General features: G+C 56.5%; 1 protein-coding gene across 1 annotated transcript; it reads right to left on the reverse strand.

Moving 5' to 3' along the window:
- Window positions 1–1902: 1902 nt before the first annotated feature.
- ALKBH5 (alkB homolog 5, RNA demethylase) lies at window positions 1903–23072 on the reverse strand. The gene is made up of 4 exons (XM_027131246.1): window positions 22275–23072; window positions 14212–14292; window positions 4390–4545; window positions 1903–3612 (listed from the first exon to the last, which is right to left on the reverse strand). Exons 1-4 carry the CDS (start codon window positions 23042–23044, stop codon window positions 3435–3437), a joined length of 1185 nt encoding a protein of 394 aa, XP_026987047.1. The 5' UTR covers window positions 23045–23072; the 3' UTR covers window positions 1903–3434.
- Between the last annotated feature and the right edge of the window lie 463 nt (window positions 23073–23535).

Consider the following 23535-nt stretch of genomic DNA (forward strand, 5'->3'; position numbering starts at 1 on the left):
GCGTGGGCCTGCCACACTGATTCCAGCCCAGTGGTGGTGATTTGGGATTTCTGACCTCCAAACTGTGAGAAAATAAACGTCTGCTGTTTTAAGCCCCCGGACGTGTTGTGATCTGTTTCAGCAGCCACAGGAAACTAATACAGGTAGATGGGATGCAGCTCCGTTTACCATATTGTGGCTGAATTACCACCACAGGTGAGCTACAAATACAAGAACTCAACAACAACTAAAATCAGTAAGAGCATTCTGTGAGAAACAGCGGGCTAGACAGAACTTAAAGAGTGCTACGCTTTATTACTGGTAACTTATGTGCTACACATCTATCAGTACGCTCTACAATAACCTTACGTGTGTGTGTGTGTGTGTGTGTGTGTGTGTGTGTGTGTATGTGTATGTGACACACACCAGCTTGTCCTGTACCCTCACCAGAGCTCAGCACAGTCGGACACTCGTATTTTTTGAATGAATGAATGTGACTTTGGGCCTCAGTTTCCCCCACCACACAACAGGATTATAGGAATGGGATGGGTTCCCCAGCTGGGAAGGGCTGGAGCCTGACGTTGTTAGAGCACCTCTGTATACAAGCCTGGGCTGGGAGCAGAGATGGGACTCAGCACGTGGCCCAAACAGCTAGCTAGTGCCCCAGCAGAGGGCTGGGAACAGTCAGATTCAGGGACTCAGATACGGCCCCCCCATCTGCTTGGGAACTACTCAGAGGATTCTCACAGTCCCAGAGACGGGGTGCCACGGAACCGCTGTACAGGGACAGAAACCAGCGCCAGAGACACAGCAGGACCTCTGAGGGCTGGACCCCGTTCCTCTGGCCTCATCCCTCAGTCCTCAAGGCAAAGGGCCTCCTTCACTCACTAGGAAGAACCCAGGTCTGGCTTTATCACAACTGCAGTGGAGAATCCCTCGCAGTTCCCCAGCCCTCCGCATGAGCCCCCATCCCGTGACCCAAGTCAGGGGCCCAGGCACGGTGTGGGTGACCTTTCCCTCAGCTCCAATGTCTCCTCTCCAGGGCATCCAGGGCCCTATCCGCCCAGCCCCGTGGCTACCCCTGCAGGCCCAACTGGCCACAGACCCCAAGGAGGCTCTGCCCACCCCACCCCCACTTCACATCCTGTCACTGATTTGCAGGCCTGAGCCCTGGCCACTCACTTGCTCCCTCTGGACTCTCCCCTCCCTGTTAAATGGGGAGTTAAGTGGCTTGCCAGGTTTTCACAGCAAGAATTTGGCCAAGCAGACTGGCTCTGGGCACTGGAAATGAATGAGGGAGACTCTAGACCAAAGCCCCTGACCAGAACCTGGGAGCCAGGTCCAGGATCTGGAGGGACTAAACCCCCTGGACCCCACCCCTACTCTACCCAAACCCCTCTGCCTCAAGCCTGGATCTGCATCCACCACTCTACCGTACTCATCTTGAGAGCAGGGGCTGGAAGGGTTTTGCTCACTATGGGGCCACAGTAAGGGCTTGGCCAGCATATAGCAGGAACTCCAGAATTTGTTTAATGAGCAAAACCACCTACGTATTGTCTACAGAGGCCAGGCCCTCTCCTGCCTTTGCTCGTGCTGTTCCTCCTCCACTGGCCCGCAGCCTCTCTGATCACCCCAAGGAAGACGGGCTTCCAGAACTCAGCACAGTAGGATCCTGGCTCCTGTGGGCCCACGGTGCCCTGGGCACCTGGACATACGGCTTACGAAGTCCATCCTCCTTGCAGTTGGAGAAAAGACAGTGGGCGAGCCCGTCCTCAGCCCTGCGTCAGCAACTGCTCCTCTCCTCTGCAGCCTCGGTGGGCAATGAACTCTGCCCCCCCACCCCCTTCAGAGTTTCAGGGCAAAACAAAGGGATTAAGGAAGAACCAAAGGCAAGTCCTCTCTTACGACAGCATCAGACAACTGTTTCAAAATATATTAGATTTGGTTTTTATTGTAGAGCACACATATCAGGGCAAAGTGCTGCACACACAACTACAAATCATTTTTGGGAAAAAAGCTGTAAAAAAAAAAACAAAAAAAAACTGCAACTGCTTTAGTTATGCAGCCCCGACTCGAGGAATCCACACTGGCAAAGGAGCTCTGGCCCCTGAGAGGGGCTTCTTGATGGGGGCTGCCCCCCAGCTTTCTGCAGCCTCTTCTGTAAGACTAGCCCCCTGGGATGGTAGCAGCCTGGGGACTGGGAGGGCCTCTGCTCTCAGCAGGCCTGGGTCTTGGCCCTGGCTGGCAAGAAGACATTCCTAATGAACCCAGATCAGGAAAACCTTGCAGCCTTCAAGGATCTGAGCAGGAGGAAACTGCCGAAGACTTCACTTATTTTTTCCCTTTCATTATTATCTTTTAAAGGACCCTTCCTTCCCCAGCTCTCATGCCCCTGAGGCGGAGGAGGCACCAACCCAGTCTGCAGGCCTGAGCTCTGGCCTTGGATGCATCCTGCAGGCGGACAGAGGGGGCGGGCAGCTTCCTATGGGGACTGACATAGGGAGAAGGCCCAAGGAGGGCCGATGGAGAAGAAAGGAAAGGGAAAGGAAAAAGCCAGGAGACCAAAGGAAAAAATGAAAACTCAGAACAAAAGAAAACAAAAACCCTACCACACACCACAACAATTTTCCATAGCCCAAACGCTAGACTCAGAAGGACACCAGTCCCTCCAGCTAGAAACAATTCCTAAAACTGCCCCAATACGGCAAGTCTAACTGTTCCACACAATCACACGTGTATGCTTAAAAGGAGCAACCCAGCAAAGAGGCAGGCTCCTGGCAAGAGGTCAGGACCACTGCAGCCGGCCCCTGGGCAGCCCAGGGACCCGTGGGCAGAGCAGGCCAGAGGGCATGCAGGAAGCCCGGGGTCTCAGCCAACTGAACAGCTCTGGGGCAACAGGGGCTGGCACTACCTAGGCCTCTGCCCGGTCATCCCTAACAATTGCTGCAGGAGGAGCGGGTATCTGCGGGAGCTGCTGGGGCCTGGAGAGCAAGTGAGGGGTGGGAGGGCAGCAGGCCCCCTGCAGAGTCGGCAAGACCTCAACCCATAGCAGACAGTGGGGGGAGGGGGAGGAGATTGAACTTCATTTACAACACTAAGAAGATTTACATTTAAAGCAAAACAAGAATTTTTCTAAACCAAAACATTTTGTTGCTTTTAAATAAACCCAGCCAGACACAGCCCCACGTGAGGACAGCTGCCCCCCACGCCTCCACTGGCCACTCCAGCGTGAGCTTCTGTGCCTACAGATGCCAACAGCCTTTCCATCCAGGAGGAAAACCAAGAACACGAGAACCAGGTCCTGGCCAATTCTGTTCTTCAGCCTTAACAGGCAACAAACCAAGGAAAAAAATATAAGAATCAAAAAAAGAAAAGGAAAGGAAAAAAACCCCTCAAAACGCAACAAAAGGAGGGGCAGCTAGTGAGGATCAAGCCGAGTCCCGGAGGCTCAGGCCTCAGTGCCGCCGCATCTTCACCTTGCGGGCGGGGCTGCCCGCCGCCTCCGAGCAGTCCTCCCCGGGCTCGTAGGACTTGCGCCAGTAGTTCTCCGAGCTGAGGCTGCCCCTCCGCCGGTGTGTGGGCAGCAGCACCGAGCGCCGGTTCTCCTCCTTGTCCATCTCCAGGATCCGAGGCCTGTGAGGGAAGGGGTGGGGGAGGCGTTACCCAGAGACTGGCCCAGGGCCACCCCAGCTCACCAGGTCTCCATGGAGGGGGGTGTGTGGCAGTGGCAGAATCACTGGCACCGTGTCTTTCTTTGCCCAGCAGGTGCCAACGGTCACCCCTCGTCTTTGAGACATTCCCCGGTTACCCTGTGGGGTCTGCTGGGCTCTGAGCCTGGTTCCCCAGGACACCGCCAAGGCTGCCGGGCAGAAGGCGGCTTTCCTATCACAGCCTCAAGCCCCTGCCTGGTTCTGGCATCCCCCTCGGCTTCTCAGTCCTCCCCCGACTCCCAGTCTCCCTCTCTGCTCACCAACCCCACCAGCCCTGAAACTACCAAGCTCTTACTGTCTCCGGCTCTCAGCCCATACGGCACCCCTGGCCCACACTGCCCCTCCCATACATCCTCCCCATCCTTCCAGCCTCAGCTTCAGCAGCTTCCTCAGAAACCCTTCTGAAACGGGCCCCTGCTCTGCGACCTTCCGAGGCCTGCACTTCCCTGCTAAAGTTCCATGTAACCCACCGGAGCGTGTGTCAGGGAGCAGGACCAGGGAAGGCGTGGGAAGGCACACAGCGTTCCCACAGGCGGATGGCCAGGGCTTAGTCGAGAATGCCACCAACCCCAGGGAACCAGAGAGAAGGCATTGGAAAGGTGGACAATGCCCGGCTCCCAACCACCTACCCCAGGCTTCCCACCCATCTTGCCCTGCAGCCAGGCCGTGGCGCCTGCGTTGAGGGACCACAGCTGAGTACCTGTGGGCAGCATCAGGGTCTGCCTTGCGGTGGGACCGCTTGGGTTTCAGAGCGGGGTCCCTGTTGTTTCCGGACAGACGATCTGAGGCATAGCTGGGTGGTAACACGGAGCTACTCAGGGACTTTGTTTCCAACCGGGGTGCATCTAATCTTGTCCTGCAAAGGAAATGCACGTGGGGTCACCAGCAGGCCTCTGGGGAGGGTGTGGCCCCATTAGACCAATTCTTTCTCTGGCCGGGCTAGGTGGAGGCCAGCAGTCTCTGCTCTGAGGTTCAGTCTCCTCATGGTTCAACTAGGAATTGGTCCAGCTGACTTGCAAAGACCGCCCTTCCCAAGTTCAGGCTTAGGAGTCGGGAACGGGAACACTTCTGTTTGGAGACTTCCAGTGACCTGCTGCCCCAGGGGAAGGATCCCAGGGCTCTCTCAGCTGGATGAGACAGCCCCATCTCACCCTCCTCCGGCCCAGAGATTCTCAAGGGACAGCTACTGCACCTGCCAGAAGACTGAGGGCCCCACTGGTGGGCACCAACACACTCCAACAGACACATCCACCCCTGCCTGAAAAACCAGACAGGAAGGTTCCCCTGGTCCAGGCCTGTGGAAGGACTGGAAGGGAACAGAGTAAGAGCTTCCCTACCCTTACACGGGGACACCAAGGCTGTGGTAGAGCCAGGAGGAGGGCCCAGACCCAATCCCACATTCACGCTCGGCTCTGGTCCCAACACAGACACCGGGCAGCTTCTGCTGGTTCCGGGACACTGACCAAGCCAAGGCCAGAGGGCTTCTGAAGGCAAAGCCCCCACCTGGCACTTGGAACACACCAGTCAGTCGAGGAAAAGCGTTCAAGTATGGTGGGGGAAGAAGGGATGGAGAAACTGGGTAGGGGTAGCCCAGGGCAGCGATCCGAGTCCTTTAAGAAGTCAGGCCAGGAGGAAGCTGGCCTGGGAAGCCTCAAAGAAGCCCCAAGGCCTCTTTTGGGATACAGAAGCCAGCAAGTCAGGCTGCTGGCAGCAAGGGGCAAGAGAGAGGCCTGGGGCGGGGAGTGATGGGGGCGCAGCTGGCAGAAGGCCCTGGAGGCATCTTTCCCATGGGCTGCTGGCCACAAGGAACAACTGGGTTCTGAGGAAGAAGGTGCTATGGTACCTCAAAGGACATCCTCACAAGAACGCTGGGGGAAGAGAGCAGAAGGGGAACCCAAGAGCTGCCTTGGCTTCTTGGGAATGACTGCGCCCGGTCCTCATAACAGAAGAGAAGACTAGGTCAGTCAGGAGGGAAGGCACGTGTGCCAGGAAGTCCTGGGAGAAAAGTCTAGTCCAGGTGAGCCTCCAGGCCTCTTAGACAGGGAAGCCAGAAGGGCCCAGCTGCACTTACTGGCCCACCAGCCTCGGCTTCCACTCTGGGGACCCCAGGCTACAGGAGACAGGACCTAGGAGCAACAGGAAGATCCAGCCCTGAGGCTGCCACTCAGAGTATGGGCTAGTCACCATCCCTTTCAGGGCCTGTCTCCCCATCTGAGCAAAGGCCTCTTTCAGTTCTGACGGTCTAAGTCGCCCCCTTCAAGGCTAGGCTCCTTTCGAGGGGCGCTGGGAAGAGGTGGTGCTGGGCACACCCAGACCTGAGGGTGGGAACCAGAATCACCGAAGCCCTGAGACCTCTCGTTGACCAGGCCAGGCCTCAGATCCCTGCGCTGAGAGCTCACACCAAATGTGACATGAGCCAAAAAGCTCGACTCAGAGGACTCCAGAGTCTGAAGCCTCAGGAAGGAAAGCGCCCCTCCAGCACTGCCGAGCCGAGCTGACCCGAAGACCCCGCGGGTGCCGGGAGCACACGCCCAGGGCAGAAAAGCCCGTGTGGGCAGGACCCGCAGCCCAAGACCGTGAAGTGGTTTCCTCGGGTGAGTGTGGAAGGCCAGAGAAGAGCAGCGCCACCAAGAGGAGAGCCTGGCCCACACACCTCCGGGGCTGGAAGGCACATCCTGCCACGCAGGCATGGCTGGCACACACTGAGCCCTGGTGGGGCCCGCCCTTCCTGAGCTGCTTGCGACTAGGGCGGCCGGCCCGGGCAGCCGGGGGCAGTGGTGGGGGCCCCTCGCTGTGGGTCCAGGACTACTGCGGAGGCTGGGGAGACAGGTGGGACCAGCTGAGAGTGGACAGAAGCCAGGCACACAGACAGGCTCTGTGTCCCTCCAGCTGCCTGAGAGAAGAAGAGACGGAAGGCGCAGCTCCCCCCACAACAGCTCTGCTACTGTCAGGGCCAGCCCTCAGGGAAGGAGTGATCAGAAGCAGCCCCACCAGAAACTCAGCCTCCCGCACCCACTTTGGGGGCAGTAGGAGCTCTGGGGCCCGACACATTCCCTGGGGCTGTTACAAGTACATCTCAGAACATTGGAGGAGCTCTACTTTTGAAAAGCCACCAAGCTGCAAGAAGCCGGGCTAGAGCCAGATGCGCAGCCCAGAGCCCACCAGCAGTGTGCCTTCAGAGCACACCCCCCTCCCCTCTTAAAGGGCAGCCAACTCCCAGGGAGCAGGCCAGGGTTCAGCAGACAGAGCCACAGGTTTGGAGGCAGGAAGCCCAGTTCTAGCAGTAAGGTCTGGGCCTGCGCCTCCTCGGGTGGTTAACAGGAACCAAGACCTTCCTTACAGATCTGAGCCAACATCCAGGGGTCATGGCAAGGCACCCCAGGTATGTCGGGACAGCCCCCAGGACAAAGCATGGACTGGTCCTAGGTACCGGGAAGCCGGAACCAAGGGAGGATGGCCAAGCATTAAGGTAACATTACCATGTGACCAGAGAGGAAGGGAGGAGACTGACTGTCTAGGTGCTGCCTTCTCGTTCCTTTATCAATCATGACTCCCGCGGAGAAGCTGCTGGGGCGGGGCGGGGCGGGGTGGGGTGGGGGAGGGGGAGAGTGCGAAATCAGAGACCCAGTCACTGGCCTCAGCCACACAGCTGCTACCCCAGGATGCCCCTGAAGCCCAGGCAGGCTCTCTTCACCGTGGCAGAACAGAGAGCTGTCCTGGCAGAGGCAGGCCACCGTTTCTGGGAGACGGGGAACCAGTCTGCACTTCAGGCCCTGCTGCTAACCACCCACAACTGCTGGTTCCGCCCTCCCCAAGCACCCTTGTACTACAAAGCCTGGCTTTCCCAATGGAGCGAGCAGGCAGGGCACAGTGAGGCAGGCCTGTCAGAGTACACTCCTCGCCTACGAGTGCCCTGGGCCCCAAGGTCTACGCTCCTGCCCCTCTAAGTATCAGACTCCCCCACAGCCGAGACCCACACCCATCCCTCCTGCAATAGTACCGCCTCCCAGCTCCCACCAACACCACACGCTTCTCTCCAACTCCTGCCCTGCTCTCCCCGCATGGCAGTGCTGACACGGGTGCAGCAGCCTGCTACGGTCAGAGGAGCCTGAAGGACACCTGAGTGTATCACCCAAAGAAAGGGCACCCCAAGCACGTACATGGTCCTGGGCTCCCAGCACACCTCCCCCGACCCAGGCCAACAAAACACCCAGTCCCCAAGGGGAGCCTCTCCAAATCGCCCAGCCTGGTTACCACCACGCCATCCATGCCACATGCGTGTAACCCAGGGCCCCCACAGACGCCAGCCAGACCACAGGATCAGGGTGCTCAGGGATCCCCCAGTTCAGGCCCTGGTAAGGGCTCACTGTCCTCCAGGACACCAGGAGACCTGACACTGAGGCTGCTTTCCCGCACCAGGGCTGCTGACCACCATGGCTCTGGGCTCCCCTTTCCTCACGCTGTACCTGACCGAGCACAGCCGTCCTTATCCCTACCCCTGCCCCATCGAGATCAGAGGGGGCAACGGTGAGGAAGGGCCGAGAAGCACACACAGCAGTCTCGAGTTTAATCATCTCCAGCATCCCAACGGCCCCAATTTTCAGGTAAGAACACAAGGCTCAGGTAACCAACTTGTATTCAGTAAAAAAGGGACAGAGCCAGGCCAGGAGCCCAAGCCAGTCACATCCCTGGCGGCCTCACCGCCTCCTTATTCCTTAGGCAGGTTGTGGATACACCCAATCTCCGGACTCCCCGGGAACAAAGGTGCGTAGTCCTTGGTACCGGGACAAAAACCATGGAGACACAAGCAGTGGCAGGCAGGTGTCCCGGTGGGGGCCATATCTCAGGCCTGGCCGGGATCAGCGAAACGAAGAGCTGAGGGACAAAGCCCAGCGCACACCCTCTGCTCATCCACACACACAGCCTTGCATTCGGCTGCTCTGCTTTCTGGGAGGGCCTCCCTCTGACCCCAGGGACCCCCGGACCGAATGACCCAGTAGGCCGTTTAGCTCAGCCTCCCACAGGCAGTCTCTCCTAAACAAGCCCCCACCTGCTGCTCCCAGGCCTCGGTCCTCCCCAGGGCCCTCCAGACCTCCCGCACAGCAGCGAGCACTCTGACGAGCTCCGACTGGGTCCCGCCCCATCCGTCTCCACTGTGTTCCCCACTCGGGGCCTCTATTAGGAACAGCACCTCCGCCTGACCTGTCCTTGCCCCTGAGCCTGTTCGAAGCCTGCCTGAGGCCCACACACCACCCCTGACTGCCTTCAGGCGGCACCTCTCTCGATAGCATTCCCTGACCAGCCTCCGGTGAGGCGCTAAACCTTTACCTTCCCCCAAAGGTAAAGTGAATGAGAAGAGACCACACTCACCACTTTCCCAGCACCAGCACAGAGCCCAGCACACACCAGCTTTGGTTAACATTTGGCAAGTGACTCTCCAGCTGCTTTTCCAAACTTCAACCCACTGTGAGCCAAGCTCCACTTGACCAGCGGCGAAGAAACAGGCTATTTACACCGCCTTGAGCCGTTTCCTTTGGTTAATCATGCAGGAACACAAGTCTCATAGGCCAACCCGATGCAGGCCTGGGGGCCTCCTGAACACCAAGAGATTGGGTGCCCTGGCCACCAACCAGAAGGCCCTGAGGGCCACAAGCCATCGCCTGATGCTGAAGTTTGGATCCAGTGCCTCCTTCCCCTCACTGCCCCTCCATTCCAGAGGCCCTCTATACTTCCCGCCTTCAAGCTCACCAATTCTGCCTGGCCAGCAGTTTCCAGCTCAGGAGCCAGAGCTACCAAGCGTGTCTCAACAAGCCCCCGAAGCTGCAGGTCGTCTTTTTGTTTGTGTTTGCCGGGCCCCAGTGGACACGCTCTGTGCTCCTAGGACAATGCTCACTCTGCTTGTGCTGTCTGAGCGTGCGAAGTGCCCACCTACCACAGACCCGGCCCCAAGGGAGCGCTAAGTCTCCTACATGCCCACCTCAGGTGCCTTGTGCACACGAGATGCTTCACGTTCCCAAGTCAGGAATCCCTGCTCAGAGATCACTCCAAACTGGCTAGAGAAGCCGAGGCAGTGAGCTGCCTGCTTGAACCCCTGTCCAAACAGAGTTCATACCCTCCACTCTCAGGGTTAATGTGTGGGAAGCACTCTACCCGGCGCCCAGCCCCTAGTAGCCGGGTGCTTGGCAGAGGGCAGCACACAAGGCCCTTAGAAGGCCGCACGTCAGGGAACTGTGGGAAAAACCAAATACTCCCCCACCCCAATGACTGCCACACCTCAGAAGTTGGCCAGCCTCCTGGTTCTCTAACCAGTCATTTAAAACTTAAACCACACTTCCAAAAAAGTAGGTCCAGCTTCCCTGCCAGGGGAACCAATGATTGACAAAGATGCATGCTGGGCAGCTTGTTCTGGGTGGGCTGGGAAACAGCGACATTCCAGGAAGTTGGGCGTATTCAAGAGCTGACCAACCTGCAGCCGCAGCCTCACCCCACACCCTGGAGGGTAGCCCCCTACCGCTTAAAATACTCTCAGCCCCCAGCTCTCTACTGGCACAGCAGAGGCAAGAAAGCCCTTCTGTATGTAAGGCTCTGGGTTCTTCAACTCACAGCATCCGCCCTGGGGCAGGGCTCGGGGTGTTCCACTGTGCAAACCACCAAGGGCCACAAGACCCAACACCAGGAGACCCAGGTTCAAGGCCGCACTCAGCCATTTACTGGTTGTGACCCCAAACAGATGACACTACGCTGCAGCCTAGGGACTGCACCCCCGGGGAGGCTCTCCGAAGGTCACTCCCAGCGAGAAACTATGGCACCTCCTATGAAGACTCAGCATCATCCCCGTGCAAAGGAGCCGTGTTCTGCTGAGCCAGGCAGCACTTGACCGCCGCCCACCCGTTTCCCCCCATGAGGCCCTTAGAAAGACTACCGCAGTGCTGACCAGCCTGAAGTGGTGACAGAGGCCCCAGGCCCTCCCTCTGCAGCCTGTGCATCTATATCCAAACCTAAGAGAAGGCAGAGCTGGCTCCACCCTACCTGCCTACGAGGAGCAGGACCGGGCTCAGTGCCCAGGTCCCACCTGTCAGGATGTGGCCTCACCGAAGGACACAGAGTCAGCCAGGCACCCACCAAGGCCACATCCTTGACCCCTGGGCAGCGCCTGAGCCAGGATGCAACCCTTTTCATCAGGTCACCAGCTTGTCCTTTTGTACCTGGTGCTGTTCATCGACCGGAGCTGTCCTCCTCTGGACCGGCCTCAGTGCTGGGACTCAGATGAACACGGCTCTCCCTGCCCCCCACAGAACACAGCTTTGGAACTCACAATGGCAAGTGTACAGGCTGTGACAGCAGGGGGTAGGGGGTGGGCTGAGAGACCTACATGTATATGATGCTTCCTGCGTGTCAAGATGGTTGACCCTCGAGCCTTGAAGGACGGCTAGGTTAACCAACTTTCAGCGCGTATAATGTGGGTCATCTGGGGGGTGGGTGTGGGTCAGAAGGGAAAGCATTCCCAACAGAGGCCACACTGCTGCAAGAGTCTGGGACATCAGTGCGTGGGCCACACTAGGAGCCGCAGGTAATTTAACGTTAAGTGGGAAGGAGACAACAGGGAGAACATTGAGAGAGGAGGCTGGATGGACAGGCAAAGTCCAACAGAGACCTTGGATTTTACTCTGCAGGCAAGAGAGCTGCCCTTGCCTCTGCTCTGGTCCCCTGGGTGGGCTGCCTACAGCTAGGCACTTCACCAGCTTAGCAGCCTAGGGAAGCTGCGGAGGTGGGGGCACCCATCCACTCCTTTCCAGCCCAGTCCCCGGCTGGCTCCTGGATCCACTCAGGGCAGAAGGTCAAAGAGCCCAGTCACCCACAACAGCCATTCTCCTCGGTCAGAACGCTACAGGGGCTCAGCTGGCCAAAGAGCTTCCAGGGTGAGCTGGTTAACAGTGTGCAGAGTCCTGGGGACTTCCCTGGTAGTGCAGTGGTTAAGAATCCGCCTGCCAGTGCAGGGGACACGGGTTTGAGCCCTAGTCCGGGAAGATCCCACATGCCGCAGAGCAGCTAAGCCAGCATGCTGCAACAAATAGTAGCCTCCGCTCGCTGCAACTAGAGAAAGCCCACACGCAGCAACAACAAAGACCCAACGCAGCCATAAACAAATAAATAAACAAAAAAACAACAACAGTGCAGAGTCCTAGCTCCACCAAGGAGCATCCGGCTCGGGCAGACAGGTACGGGAGCCACCGCTCGAGGAAGGAAACAGCCAGAAGAACGACCCAACACTCCAGCTCTGGCCACTTCCTCCTGCACCTCCAGTGAAGCTTTCCCTGGGATGAGCTATTATGAGGAGCTGGGAAGGAACACCTAGAAGGCGCTGCTCTGGTTCTACTCCCCACCCCACCCTCATTCCTGCCCCGGGTGGGCCACCTGGTCTCTGGCTGCCGCTGGAGGTACCAGGCACACCTGACAAGAAATGACTGGGAAGGAAAGGCCAGAAGGGAGCAACACATTGGGCTGCCTCACTTCTGGGTCCTGGGTTTTGGACTGTGCTGGGAACCACAGGAAAAGCAAGCGGAAAAGCAGATAAAAACCCTTCTTCTGATGGATTCTGGGAATATTCTTAGGCTAGAGGAGAAACGCTGCCAGGCTGACCACTGACTGGAGTTCCCCTAGGTGCCCAGCGCCCTGCCTGTACCGCAGGACTGTCCCACAGGTCTGGGTCATCTCCATTCTACAGATGATAAAACAGACTCAATGTTCTGACTTGGCAAAGTGGCAGGGCCGTGCCAAAGAGACATCACCACCACAATGTACTGGAGCTCCGGACCCAAAGGGCCAAGATGCAGAAGTGATAAATTGCAGTTAAAAAGATGACCAAAAAAAAAAAGATGACAAGCCAGGGTTTCCCTGGTGGTGCAGTGGTTGAGAGTCCGCCTGCCGATGCAGGGGACACAGGTTCATGCCCCGGTCTGGGAAGATCCCACATGCCGCAGAGCGGCTGGGCCCGTGAGCCATGGCCGCTGAGCCTGCACGTCCGGAGCCTGTGCTCCGCAACGGGAGAGGCCACAACGGTAAGAGGCCCGCGTACCGCAAAAAAAAAAAAAAAAAAAAGATGACAAGCCAGAGAGTAAGGACGTACTTAAAAAAAGAAAGAGCTCCCAATGGCCAAAGCTGGGACAAGCTGAGCACAGAACAGACACCACAACTCCACACTGATGTCAGGAATGAGTGAACGAAGAAATAAACAAGTGGGGGACAAGACACAAAATCTCCTGTACAGAAGGATTCCAGGCAATCTCTGTGGCGACTCCGCCTCAAAGAGGTGGCACTCCGCCCTCAAAGAGGTGGCGCTCACCACCCACTCCTTACACGTGTGCCGCTCACAGCGACGTCCCTCCTGGGAGGACAGTGTGGACAGGGGGCAACAGTGACGAACGCAGCCTCAGCCGGGCGCTCAGGGTCAGCGTTGACAGTGGAAGGTCCTGCGTCCTGGACGTGACGTGAGGAGAACTGCGCTGCCCCTCTGCGGTCTCCTCCCCAGACCCACAACCCCGGTGTAACCATGAGGCAACACCCCAACTGAGGGACCTTCCACCACACACCTGGCGGTCGGCGTTACCATGAATAAGGCAAGTCTGAGAAAGTGTTACAGCGGAGAGGAGCTAAGGTGACACGACAACTGCACATCCTGTGGGGTCTGGGACAGAAAAGGACGTGAGGAGAAACTAGGGAACTGTGAGTAAAGGATGGACTCCAGTTAACCATCCCGGATCAGTATTGGTTCCGTGACTGTGATGAACATACCACACTGATGTGAGACATTACCAGGAAGGGGAACGGAGAGCTCTCTGCTATCTTCACAACTTTCTGTAAACCTAAACCTGTTCTAAAAAATAAAGTTGACTTAAATTAAAAAAAAAACAAATAAGGCAAGCTATAGGACATCCTGCTCCAGCCTGGGTCTAGGCACTGTCCTGCTCACTGACGACTACACGAGCCTGGGCAATCAGCCAGCCTTCTCAGGACCCCTGCCTCAAGGCAGGATTGTCTTGACCCAGCGTCCACGTGGTCAGTCCATTCACCTCGTGAGCAGAAAAAAAAGAAGTGCTGGAGATGCCAGGATTGGCAATGTTGGTCAGTGCGTCCCTGACCCCCTGGCCAAAGAAGAGGGACAGCCACAAGCCATGCGCCTGCTCAACACGCGGCCAGCCACCCACCTACATCCCCTGTCCTCACCCCCTGCTCCTCTCAGAAGTGAAAACCCAGGCATTTTTAAAGCAAGCTGCTGAGGCACAATCTAAAAATACTCAGTGAGAAGCACACGTGACAAATCAGAACCAAGGAGGAAGGAAAAGGAAGAGGTGGGGGGAGGCAGGGCCTGGAAGAATGTCCCCCAAATCCTGTCTCAAGACCCAGCCCACAAACACTGGGAGCGTGTGCTTTTGCTCAGCCCTCGTGCTGAGGGCTATTGACAGAGGAACCCAGACCTCCACCTGCAGTCAGGTCTGCAGGAGCCAGACACCAGGACACTTACTTCCTGAGGATGATGACTGCTCTGCGCTCCTTGATGTCCTGAGGCCGGATGCAGTGAGTGATTTCATCAGCAGCATATCCACTGAAAAGAAACACAGAGCACGTGAGCATGGAGAGTAGATGGACAACCAAAGATCCCCAGGGTTACGGAGACAGAAATAGGGTCCCAGTCTTAACGGCCACCCTCCACCCCATTACGTGACACGTTCGAGGATCTACGTGGGAGGAAATAACGTGTTAAGTTCCAGGATGCTTTTGCCCAGAAACCACTAAAGAGAAAACCTGGAATGAGGTAAAAGCAGGTCTTAAAGCAGAAGCAGAAGCAGGAATCTCCTTGCACAGGCCAGGAGCCCTTCTTTCAAAGGGTCCCCAAGAGGGCACACCTTTAGTGGCTTTGGAGGCCGATGGAGTGACTCAGGCCAGACCCTGGGGAGAAGATAAGAACTGCATCTCCCCCTCCCCCACCCTTGGGCTGGCAGAGGAGGCCAAGGCAGACACTGACAGCACTGAGTCACCAGAGAGAACTAAGGCTGCAAGGTTCAAAAAGAGAATTTGTCTACGTGGAAAAAATGCTTTCAAACACCTTCATTTTGGGGGATCCAAAATCTTGAAGACAACTGTGTTTGGAATATTTTAAAAATTCCCATCACACTCAAGTATCTATTTATTTTCTTCATCAAGTTACATGATTTTGAAAACTGCTCAAACCAATGAATGTGGGTAGACGGCTGTCCTCTTCACAGCTAATGTCTCTCCGATTTGAAACTCTGGAAGCAAACTCAGCTCCCTGAGTACAGGCCCTCACTGGGAGCCTGGCAGCCATGAGGCACTCCCACCCCCCACTCAGCCCTCCACTGAGCCAAGGCAGCTCCGCAGCCACAGGCCTCCTCCCCCTGCTCAGGTTCCCTGGCTGCCACCGGGGACCACCAATCTTCTCTATTCAGCTGCTAATCAGCTCCTTCTCAAGGGCAGCTGTGAAGACGTGGATGGAGCAATGGTCAGAAACACCACAGGCCTGGGAAGGACTCCTCAAAATGGCCAGGCTGCCCCCACGTGGGCAAGAACTAGATGCAAGAGCGAATAAACAGTCCTAGAGAGAAGTACCTCTGATTCAGAAATCTGATTTGGGGCCATGTGGAGGGCAGAGAAAAGAGCTCTTATTTTAGGGATTTTCCCCTTTGAGCTGCTCCTCGACCACAGGTTTTCAATTTTCTCTGTAAATAACAGTCCTGTGAGATAACTACGGACAAATGTCCACAGTCAAATCAGTCTGGAAATATTGATGAGTTTAAGAAAGCACTGGTATGTTAAAGGACCTGAGAATTACTACAGCTGACTTTAACTGAGCACTGACCAAGGAACCTTCTCTCAAACAACACCTATTAACATCTGCAGGCGGGAGTTCCCTGGTTGTCTAATGGTTAGGATTCAGCGCTTTCACTACAGAAGCCTGGGTTCGATCGCTGGTCGGGGAACAATCCCACATGCCGCGTGGCATGGCCAAAATACAAAAAAAAAAATTTAGGGACTTCCCTGGTGGCCCAGTGGTTAAGACTTCGCCTTCCAATGCAGGGGGTGTGGATTCGATCCCTGGTCAGGGAGCTAAGACCCCACATGCCTCATGGCCAAAAAACCAAAACATAAAACAGAAGCAATATTGTAACAAATTCAATAAAGACTTTAAAAAATGGTCCACATTAAAAAAAAAAATCTTTAAGAAAATATCTGGAGGCCCAGTGAGAAATGCCATACAGCGATCGAGGAGTTGAAGAGACCTGGGTTACAACCTGAGCTCTGTCACCTTAGCTGAGTCACATGCTGGGCCAACTGCAGGGACAGCAGTAGATTCTCGGGTGTTCATGTGGTGCTGCTCTGTGCTCTGTCACTTACGACATTCCTTTGTGGTGACTAATGATGAGACTGTTAAAAGGGTCAGTGCTCCTGCTCGTCTCTTCTAGGCAGAACTACAGTTATATGTCTTCCTGGTTAGCTAGCACCCCTGGAGAAGAGCAGCGGGAGGCCCACCTGCAGGGCTACCATGAGAATTCAGTGAGATAATGCAGGGTGCCTGGCACCCCCATTTACTGAGCACGTGACACAAGCCAGGCGTCCTGGACAACCTTCATCCAGGCTCCCCCTGCAGCAGAGGCCTCCTGGGCCCCCTCCCAGGGCTAGGAGCTCTAAAGCTTATCCTATGCTCTCTCTTGTCACTCCACATTAGGGGAGTGCAGATCTGGGCTCCAAGACAGTCCCATACTAACACGGGACTTTGCCAAAGAGTGAAGTCCAGTTCCCCAAAGGCAATCCAAGGCATATTTCTAAGGCCTAGACCTGCAGTACCGGTTGCAGGCAACCTTCCTTACTGTTAACGAGTGTTACTAATCTGTTTGACTTGGCTATAGGACCTGCCAAGGGCCCTGACTTCCCATCTTCAGCAAGGAACTGCATCCTGTAACACAGAAGCAGCAGATCCAGACGCTGGTCAAATTTTAAGTGCCCCCCACCTCCCAACGTGCTCCAGAACAAAGAGCAAGTCATGCCAGGTTCCTGTCCCCCAGCCCAGGCCTCAGAAGAACTAGTGCAGAAGCAAGACCACACGGGCCCACAGAAATGACCATGGCGCTCACTGACCCCCACCTGAAGAACTCACTGGCACTGGTCTTCTAGAACTTCCTGGCAGCTACGACACAGCCTACTGACCCCGTCCTCAGTATCAAGCTCTGCTGCGAGTAGGAGGCTCCAAGTCCTATCAGAGGAAGCTCTTCTGTCCAAACTTCAGCAGAAAGTGTCCAACAGAGACCACAGAGGATTATTTACTGCTAAGGAACTTACTTGCTACAAGACAAACTGTTTGAAAGTGCCAGTCTGCCAGCTTGAAACTTAATATACCCTGGGTCCAGGCCTAACCTTGGCATGAAGAAAAGTTCCAGTGCCTCCTCCTCTTTTGTTCTCACAGGGAAGGGAGAGGGGAAATACCTGAGGCTGGTACTGCCCTGCACTGAGCCCAAGCACCCCCCCCCAATGCAGCAGTGACTAGTGTGCCGCAACCACCCAGAGCAAGAGCCTGGCTGTCACCCACCACACTATGCCTTAGAGTGACTCTTGAAAAGTCTCCCCTCTCTTGGGAAGCTCTGCTCAACTCCCCAGGCTGGGTTCCGCCACACCACCCACCCAACCCTCTCTGCTACTGCAGTTCGGCCTTGTGGCAACTGTCTTCCCCACAAGACAGAGCTCTGCAAAGGCCTTACTCATCTCTGCATACAGCAGACGCTAGATGACGTGTGTGTGTCGAGGTCAACGTTCCTACTGCTGTGAAGACTCAGTTTCTGCATCTGCAAAACACAGACTGCAGCAAGTCCTTCCTCAGAGGATCAGGTGCAGGTCAAATGAGGAGTCTGGAAGACTCTTTATAAGGGGCTGTGCAGGACTACACACCTCTCCTCTAGGGGACAGCCTTGGAGACGGAATTATTAAGGCACAGTTCCAAGGTAGCCGCCATTCCCCATCTACTCTGTGCCCTGCCCAGGGCAGACAGAGCCAGAGATGGAGGGCCTGGCCGAGATCACCAGGACTGCCTGGCGACACCTCCCTCCAGCGGGGGCACCTGCTCTGGCAGCCCCCATGAGCCTGCCTCACCCCTGAGAGGCCTACAGGACCTCACTTAGGATTTGGGGGGCAGCAGGCCAGCCACCTGGGCACAGGGGCAGAACTGTGACCTCAGACTCAAGTTATCATCACACCTGAACCTCCTAGAAGACACATGGCCTAACACGATGAAGCAGTCCTGGGGCTTTCTGAACCCAGAAGGAAGAAGGCCAACCTGCTCCAAGTCCCAATTCTGTACACATCGAAGTATAAACAGAAAGCAGCTGAGCACAGAGGCAGCTTGTTTCCAGACACTTCACCAAAACCTCAAGCCTTCGGTCACGTGAAAGACAATCAATCTTTGCTAACAACTCTAGGACTTCAACAGCCCCATTTTGCAGAGGCAAACTAAGGCCCAGAGAGGTTAAATAACTTGCCCAAAGTCAAACAGCTAAAGTGGTGGCAATGGAACTCTAATCAAACTCTCGGTTTCAGTGTCTATGCTACACTGGTTTTTGTTTTTTGATGGGAGTGGCGGTGGGGAGAGGTAGGTAACGAGGAGTAGGAAGAAAAGCCCATCTGTGTTTCCCAGTGACAAGGTCCAATCTGTCGTGGGGGCCTCACCGACCTCAGCAAAGGATACAGGTATTCCAACCACCTCCAGGGAAAAAGTCCGCAAAGATGAGCCCATGCCTCCAGCGAGTTAGCATCATATCCCAGTAACAGCAGCACACCAACGGCCCAGCCAAGAATGGCCAGCCAGCCCTGAAACTTTTATGGCCTATTTATTTTCTGCTTTCTCTGACCTTCATGACTAAGACCGTCACTAGCCTGCTAGCTTCCTTTCCTTTGCTGCCCTCTGCCTTCTTCTCACGCCTGGCAGAACCAAGGCCAGCCAACACCCTGTAGCCCAGCTCCTCCTGAGAATAAACAGCCCTGACTTCATCCTCAAGTTCCTCCCCCTCTCACGGAATCAGAAGATTCCACACAAGAGATGTGGCCCAGACCTATCTGCCCTACATTCCTAACTATTTTAAGCCAGAAAGCTAAATTTTGCTTTCAACCAGCTGAACATGATCAGTCCTTTGCCCAGAACTGAAGGGGTGCCTGCTCCACCCAGTATCAACTGCTATCTGGAAGTCACAGGCTGCGCTCACCACTGCGTGGTCTCATGGCTGGGCGATACAGTAATTTGCAGACAGGTGGCTAAGGCCTGGCTCTTTGGGCATGTGGCCACCGCAACCACAGACCACTCAGCAGTGATTAAAAATAGCAGCAAGTATGCAATTAGCCTTGAGGTAATTATTCCAATTAATCCATCTGAAATCTGTTTTAATCTGCCACTTACCATACAGGGAACAGGAAAAGGAATACAAGATGAACTGATGTAAGAAGAGATAAAAAAGATTTATTTCTCTAGAGAACAGCATTAAGACAGGACCCACTCAGGCCCAGCGTGGAAAGGTTACAGGAAGACAACTCCCAGCTGGCTTGGAAAGAAGTCTGAAGCACTTCCAGAAGGGTCTGCTCCGGAGTTGCTCTAAATGCCCACGTCTGGACACTGCTGAGTCAATGTTTGCCACACACTGGAATCCACGCTGACAACTATTAAATATAAAACTGTATTCCTGCCATATTGCCTTGGACGGGTACAGACACCACTGCCATCAACAACACAAGTCTGAGTCAGATGAGAACTACTAGAACCCCTGCCCACCTGTAGAGAACCACTGTGTTCATCAGCCCCTTCCATCGGCAGCCTTACAGCTCATCACCTCTGCGCTGGGATACTTACCAGGAAGTGAAAGCAAGCATCCCCTCTTACCAGCTCAGGGAAGAGCCCGAGCAGGACTTGCACAGAGGCAGCACTAACATGCAGGTGTTCACACACCTGCATAGCAAGTAAGCTCAGAGAGCTAAGTGAACAGGTGCTGGAGAACTTAAATTAGCGGGGGTGTCCGGAACCTGAGGGCAGTAGCTCTCCCCTGGGGGACGTTTCACCCCTGGGAGACACGCGGCAGTGTCTAGAGACATTTCTGGTCGTCACGGAAGGTGCTTCTGGCATAGCGGACAGAAGCCAGGGATCCGGCTAAATGTTCCAAGAGGCACAGGACAGCCCCCACAAGGACTGCCCACACGTCAACAGGACTGCGGCGGAGGAGCTCTGCTCTAGAGCTTCACCGAGGCACGCCACACCAGAACGTCTACCTCAGGTCCAGGCTGGCTCTGAGGACTAGTAAGGAGCTCCAGCTGCCTCTAGTCGGCACCTAGCCCTCACCTAGCCCTCCTGCGCTCCCCTCCGCCCACACCTCTGCTCGGCGGCTCACTCCCAGTCACCTCCTAGCCCCCTTCAAGTTCCTGAAAACCTCCAAACTCCACAGTGGAGTAAGACGTCCCCCCCAGTGTACTCCTGCGGTTACCTTCCTGGGCTGTAACTAACTGTGGCCTCCCCCGGGCCGTGAACTCTGTGAAGGGAAGAGCCATGTTTAAGGCTCCCCCAAATCCCTAGCCCCCTCCCCGACAAGAGAGCAGGGGAGCACGAAGTGGCTGTGTATGGTCGACCCTGTGCCAGGCCCTCTGCTAGACTCCGAATCACCACCTTTAGCTCTAACAGGCTGTGGAAGTTGCCATCACCCTATTTACAGATGGAAAAGCCAGCTCAGAGAACGCCCACAAGGTCCCAAAGCAAACGAGAGGAGAGCTGGGTTCAAAGCCAGGGGCAGCACTTTTCAGGACGTGGCCGAGCCTCCCACACTGACCCCTCAGCCAAGTCAGAATCCAGGAGGAAGGGACTGGGAAAGCCTCGGGACTTCACCACTCTAAGGCAAAGATGAAGAGCGTTTTCCTGGTGATGCAATCCCGCTGCTGATCGCTAACAGACCTGCGCTTTAGGAACCTGAAACCTCTCCTCAATACAGGGTGTGCGTGTGTGGGAGGGAGGGGGCTCTGCAAGTCACAGACTGCCTCTTGTGGCCCCCCCTTTACACACCGGGCCACTGCCAGACCTCCTGCTGACAGCCCTGAGGACCTGTGATGATGTGGGAAACCAGTATCCCCTTAGGAGAGCAAATGGCCCTCGTGCGAGAGACCCCTTTAAGCACGGAGAGCCCTTCGATGAAGTCAGACACCTAACTGCCTTACACGGCAGGCCACTTGGGAGAGTGTGCCCTGGAAATCCCATCTTAAAGGGCTCTGCCAAGACATCCATCTGGAGCACCACGTAGATCCGAGGAGAAGCCGGGAGCCCACGTGACAAGGGGGTACCTGAGAGGTAGGTGGCCTCTAGATTTCGACGCATAAGGAAGCCGAAGTACTGCTCCTGCTGCCACTGACTTCGCTAACTGCCCCCTCAGGAGACATGGTGGGCACCACACGGCTCTGCTGCCATTCCCAGGTACGGAGGCAGCCTCAGCTGTTCCCCTCAAATGAGACAGAACACTTGCCTCAGGGCACTGAGAGGGCTCCCGGGACCCTGCTTCTCCCCGTGACCGTGGCCTACGGCACTGACCGAAATTCAGAGGTTAAGCTGCTCACAACAAAAGTGCAGTGCCTGCCGATCCTGTACTAGAATTCGGTGGTCAACCAAGCTGCTCGGAACAGCTGCAGTCTAGATCTCCTAAGAGGTTTTGGGGATTACTGAAGTACATCGTTCGATTTACTTGCTTCAGGGCTGGAAGCAGGGAGCTTCCAAGTAAATTTTCTGCTTCATATAAACAGCAAAGGTGTTGCAGCAGGCAATCTTCTCTGAGGGCCAGGGCACTGAGCTAACTCTCAGCAGGTTCTGGGGCTGAAAATAGGCCCAAGAGCCTAAGATCTGCTGAACAGCTACAAAGCCTAATACCAGGAAAAGAGACAAGCTTTATTTTGTTTCATATGGTCCTGATTACAGGTAATGCATCTTACAAAGGACCAATGGGCTCTTCTGCAGCCAAGAGGGACTGAATTTTAAGTCTGCTGCACTCTATTCCTGGTCCAACCCCTGATCTGTTCAACTCCAGGGAAGCCACTCCCCCTCCTGGGAATGAAGAACGTGTATCAATTAAATACGCTCAAGGGCTTTCCTCTGTGAGGATCTCCTCTCTTAAAGGAATCCACGAACATGTTCTCTGTTAAAAAGACCAAGAATAGCAAGTTGGAAAGACTTTTAGACGGTAATGCCAGCTAACTTTTTTAAAAACACAGAGTTGGAAATGGAGGCCAAAAATGGAAGTGACTTGCTCAAATCACGAAGGTAAAGGAGACTCCGAAAACCACCCTTCCAGAAAGATGCCTTTAGATTAGTTCTGGGTCAAGTCTGCGATCTCGTCAAGTCTGCTCACGGGATAGAAAATTCTAGCTCAGCTCCCTGTTTTCTTACTGCCCGTGTTTTAAACGCAGACCCCTTTCCCCGCCCCCCACCCCCGCCCCGCAAACAGAAGCCTGGGTCAGAAGCGGAAAGCGCGGGCTCCTGGGGGCCGCTCCCTCCTCCTAGGCGGTTACCTGAGCACAGTCACGCTCCCCCTGCGCACCGGCAGGGAAAGCACGGGCTCCGACACCCGGATAGGCTTGAACTGGAACTTGCAGCCGAAGCACAGCGCGGAGTCGCTGAAGAAGGACACGGACACGATGGGGCGCTCGAAGATGTGGATGGGGTCCACGTGAGATACGATGCAGCCGCCGGGCTGGTAGTCGTTGATGACGGCGCTGTTGACGAAGCCCTCGGGGATGACGCGGTGCTCCACCAGCTTCTGGATCACCAGCTGGTGCACCCACTCGGGGATCTCGTCCACGTCGCCCGGCGGGTAGAGGCGCTCCTGGCCGGGTCCGCGCTTCTGCAGCTGGGCGCCGTACGTGTAGCCCTCGCCGAAGAAGTACTTGTTGCGCAGCGGGGCCCGGTCCACCGTGTGCTCGTTGTACAGGCCCTTCTCGGCGCGGGACACCACCTCGTCGATGCGGGCCTCGATCTTGGCGCACTCGTCCTGGCTGAACAGGCGCATCTGGCGGATACCGCTCTTCACCTTGCGCGCTTCCTCCTCCTTCTGCAGCTGCTGCTCCTCGAAGTCGCTGCGCTCGGGGTCCGAGTCCTCTGGGTACTTGCGCTTGGCCCCGGGCGCCGCGTAGGGCTCGGCCGCGGCGGCGGCGGCAGCGGCGGCGGCCACTGCGGCGGCGGCAGCGGCCGCGGCCTCCCGACTGCCCGCCTTGTAGTTGTCCCTGGACGTCATGGACTTGAGCTTCTCCCGCAGGTCCGTGTAGCCGCTGGCGGCCGCCATGGTCCACGCCGCTGCTCTAGGGCCCTCCGCGGCGGGCGGGGCGGCCGGGCATGGCTCTGGGGGACGCGCCCGGGCCCCGGGCCGCAGAGGCCCTCAGCGCCAGGCCCGCGAGCGAGGCCGCGCCGCCCAGCAGGGGCGTCGAGGGGCGGCGGGTCGGCCTCAGGGACGGCGAGTCATGCGGCGACGGCGACGAGGCTCCCTCCTCCTCCGCCTTCTCCGCGTCCCGGGGGGCAGGGGCGCCGGCAGGGCCTCATGCCGCGCAGGGCGGCCGCGGAGGCTCGGCCCGACTCCTGGCCGGACCCTCGGACGCCCGGCTCGGCCCGCACTTTAAAGCGCTCCTCACGACGTCACGGCCGCCCGCCCGACGTCCGCCAGCGCCTCTCCTCAGCGGGCGGCTCCGCGCGCAGGCGCAGTACGACCGGCCACGGCGGCTCCGCGTGCAGCGAGCATGCGCGCGCCTGCGGCCGGGTCAGCAGAGGGGCCGGCGCACG

This window comes from Aethalodelphis obliquidens, unplaced genomic scaffold (genome assembly GCF_003676395.1).
Source record: "Aethalodelphis obliquidens isolate GAN/ISIS:26980383/991018 unplaced genomic scaffold, ASM367639v1 scaffold38, whole genome shotgun sequence".
NCBI lineage: Eukaryota > Metazoa > Chordata > Mammalia > Artiodactyla > Delphinidae > Aethalodelphis > Aethalodelphis obliquidens.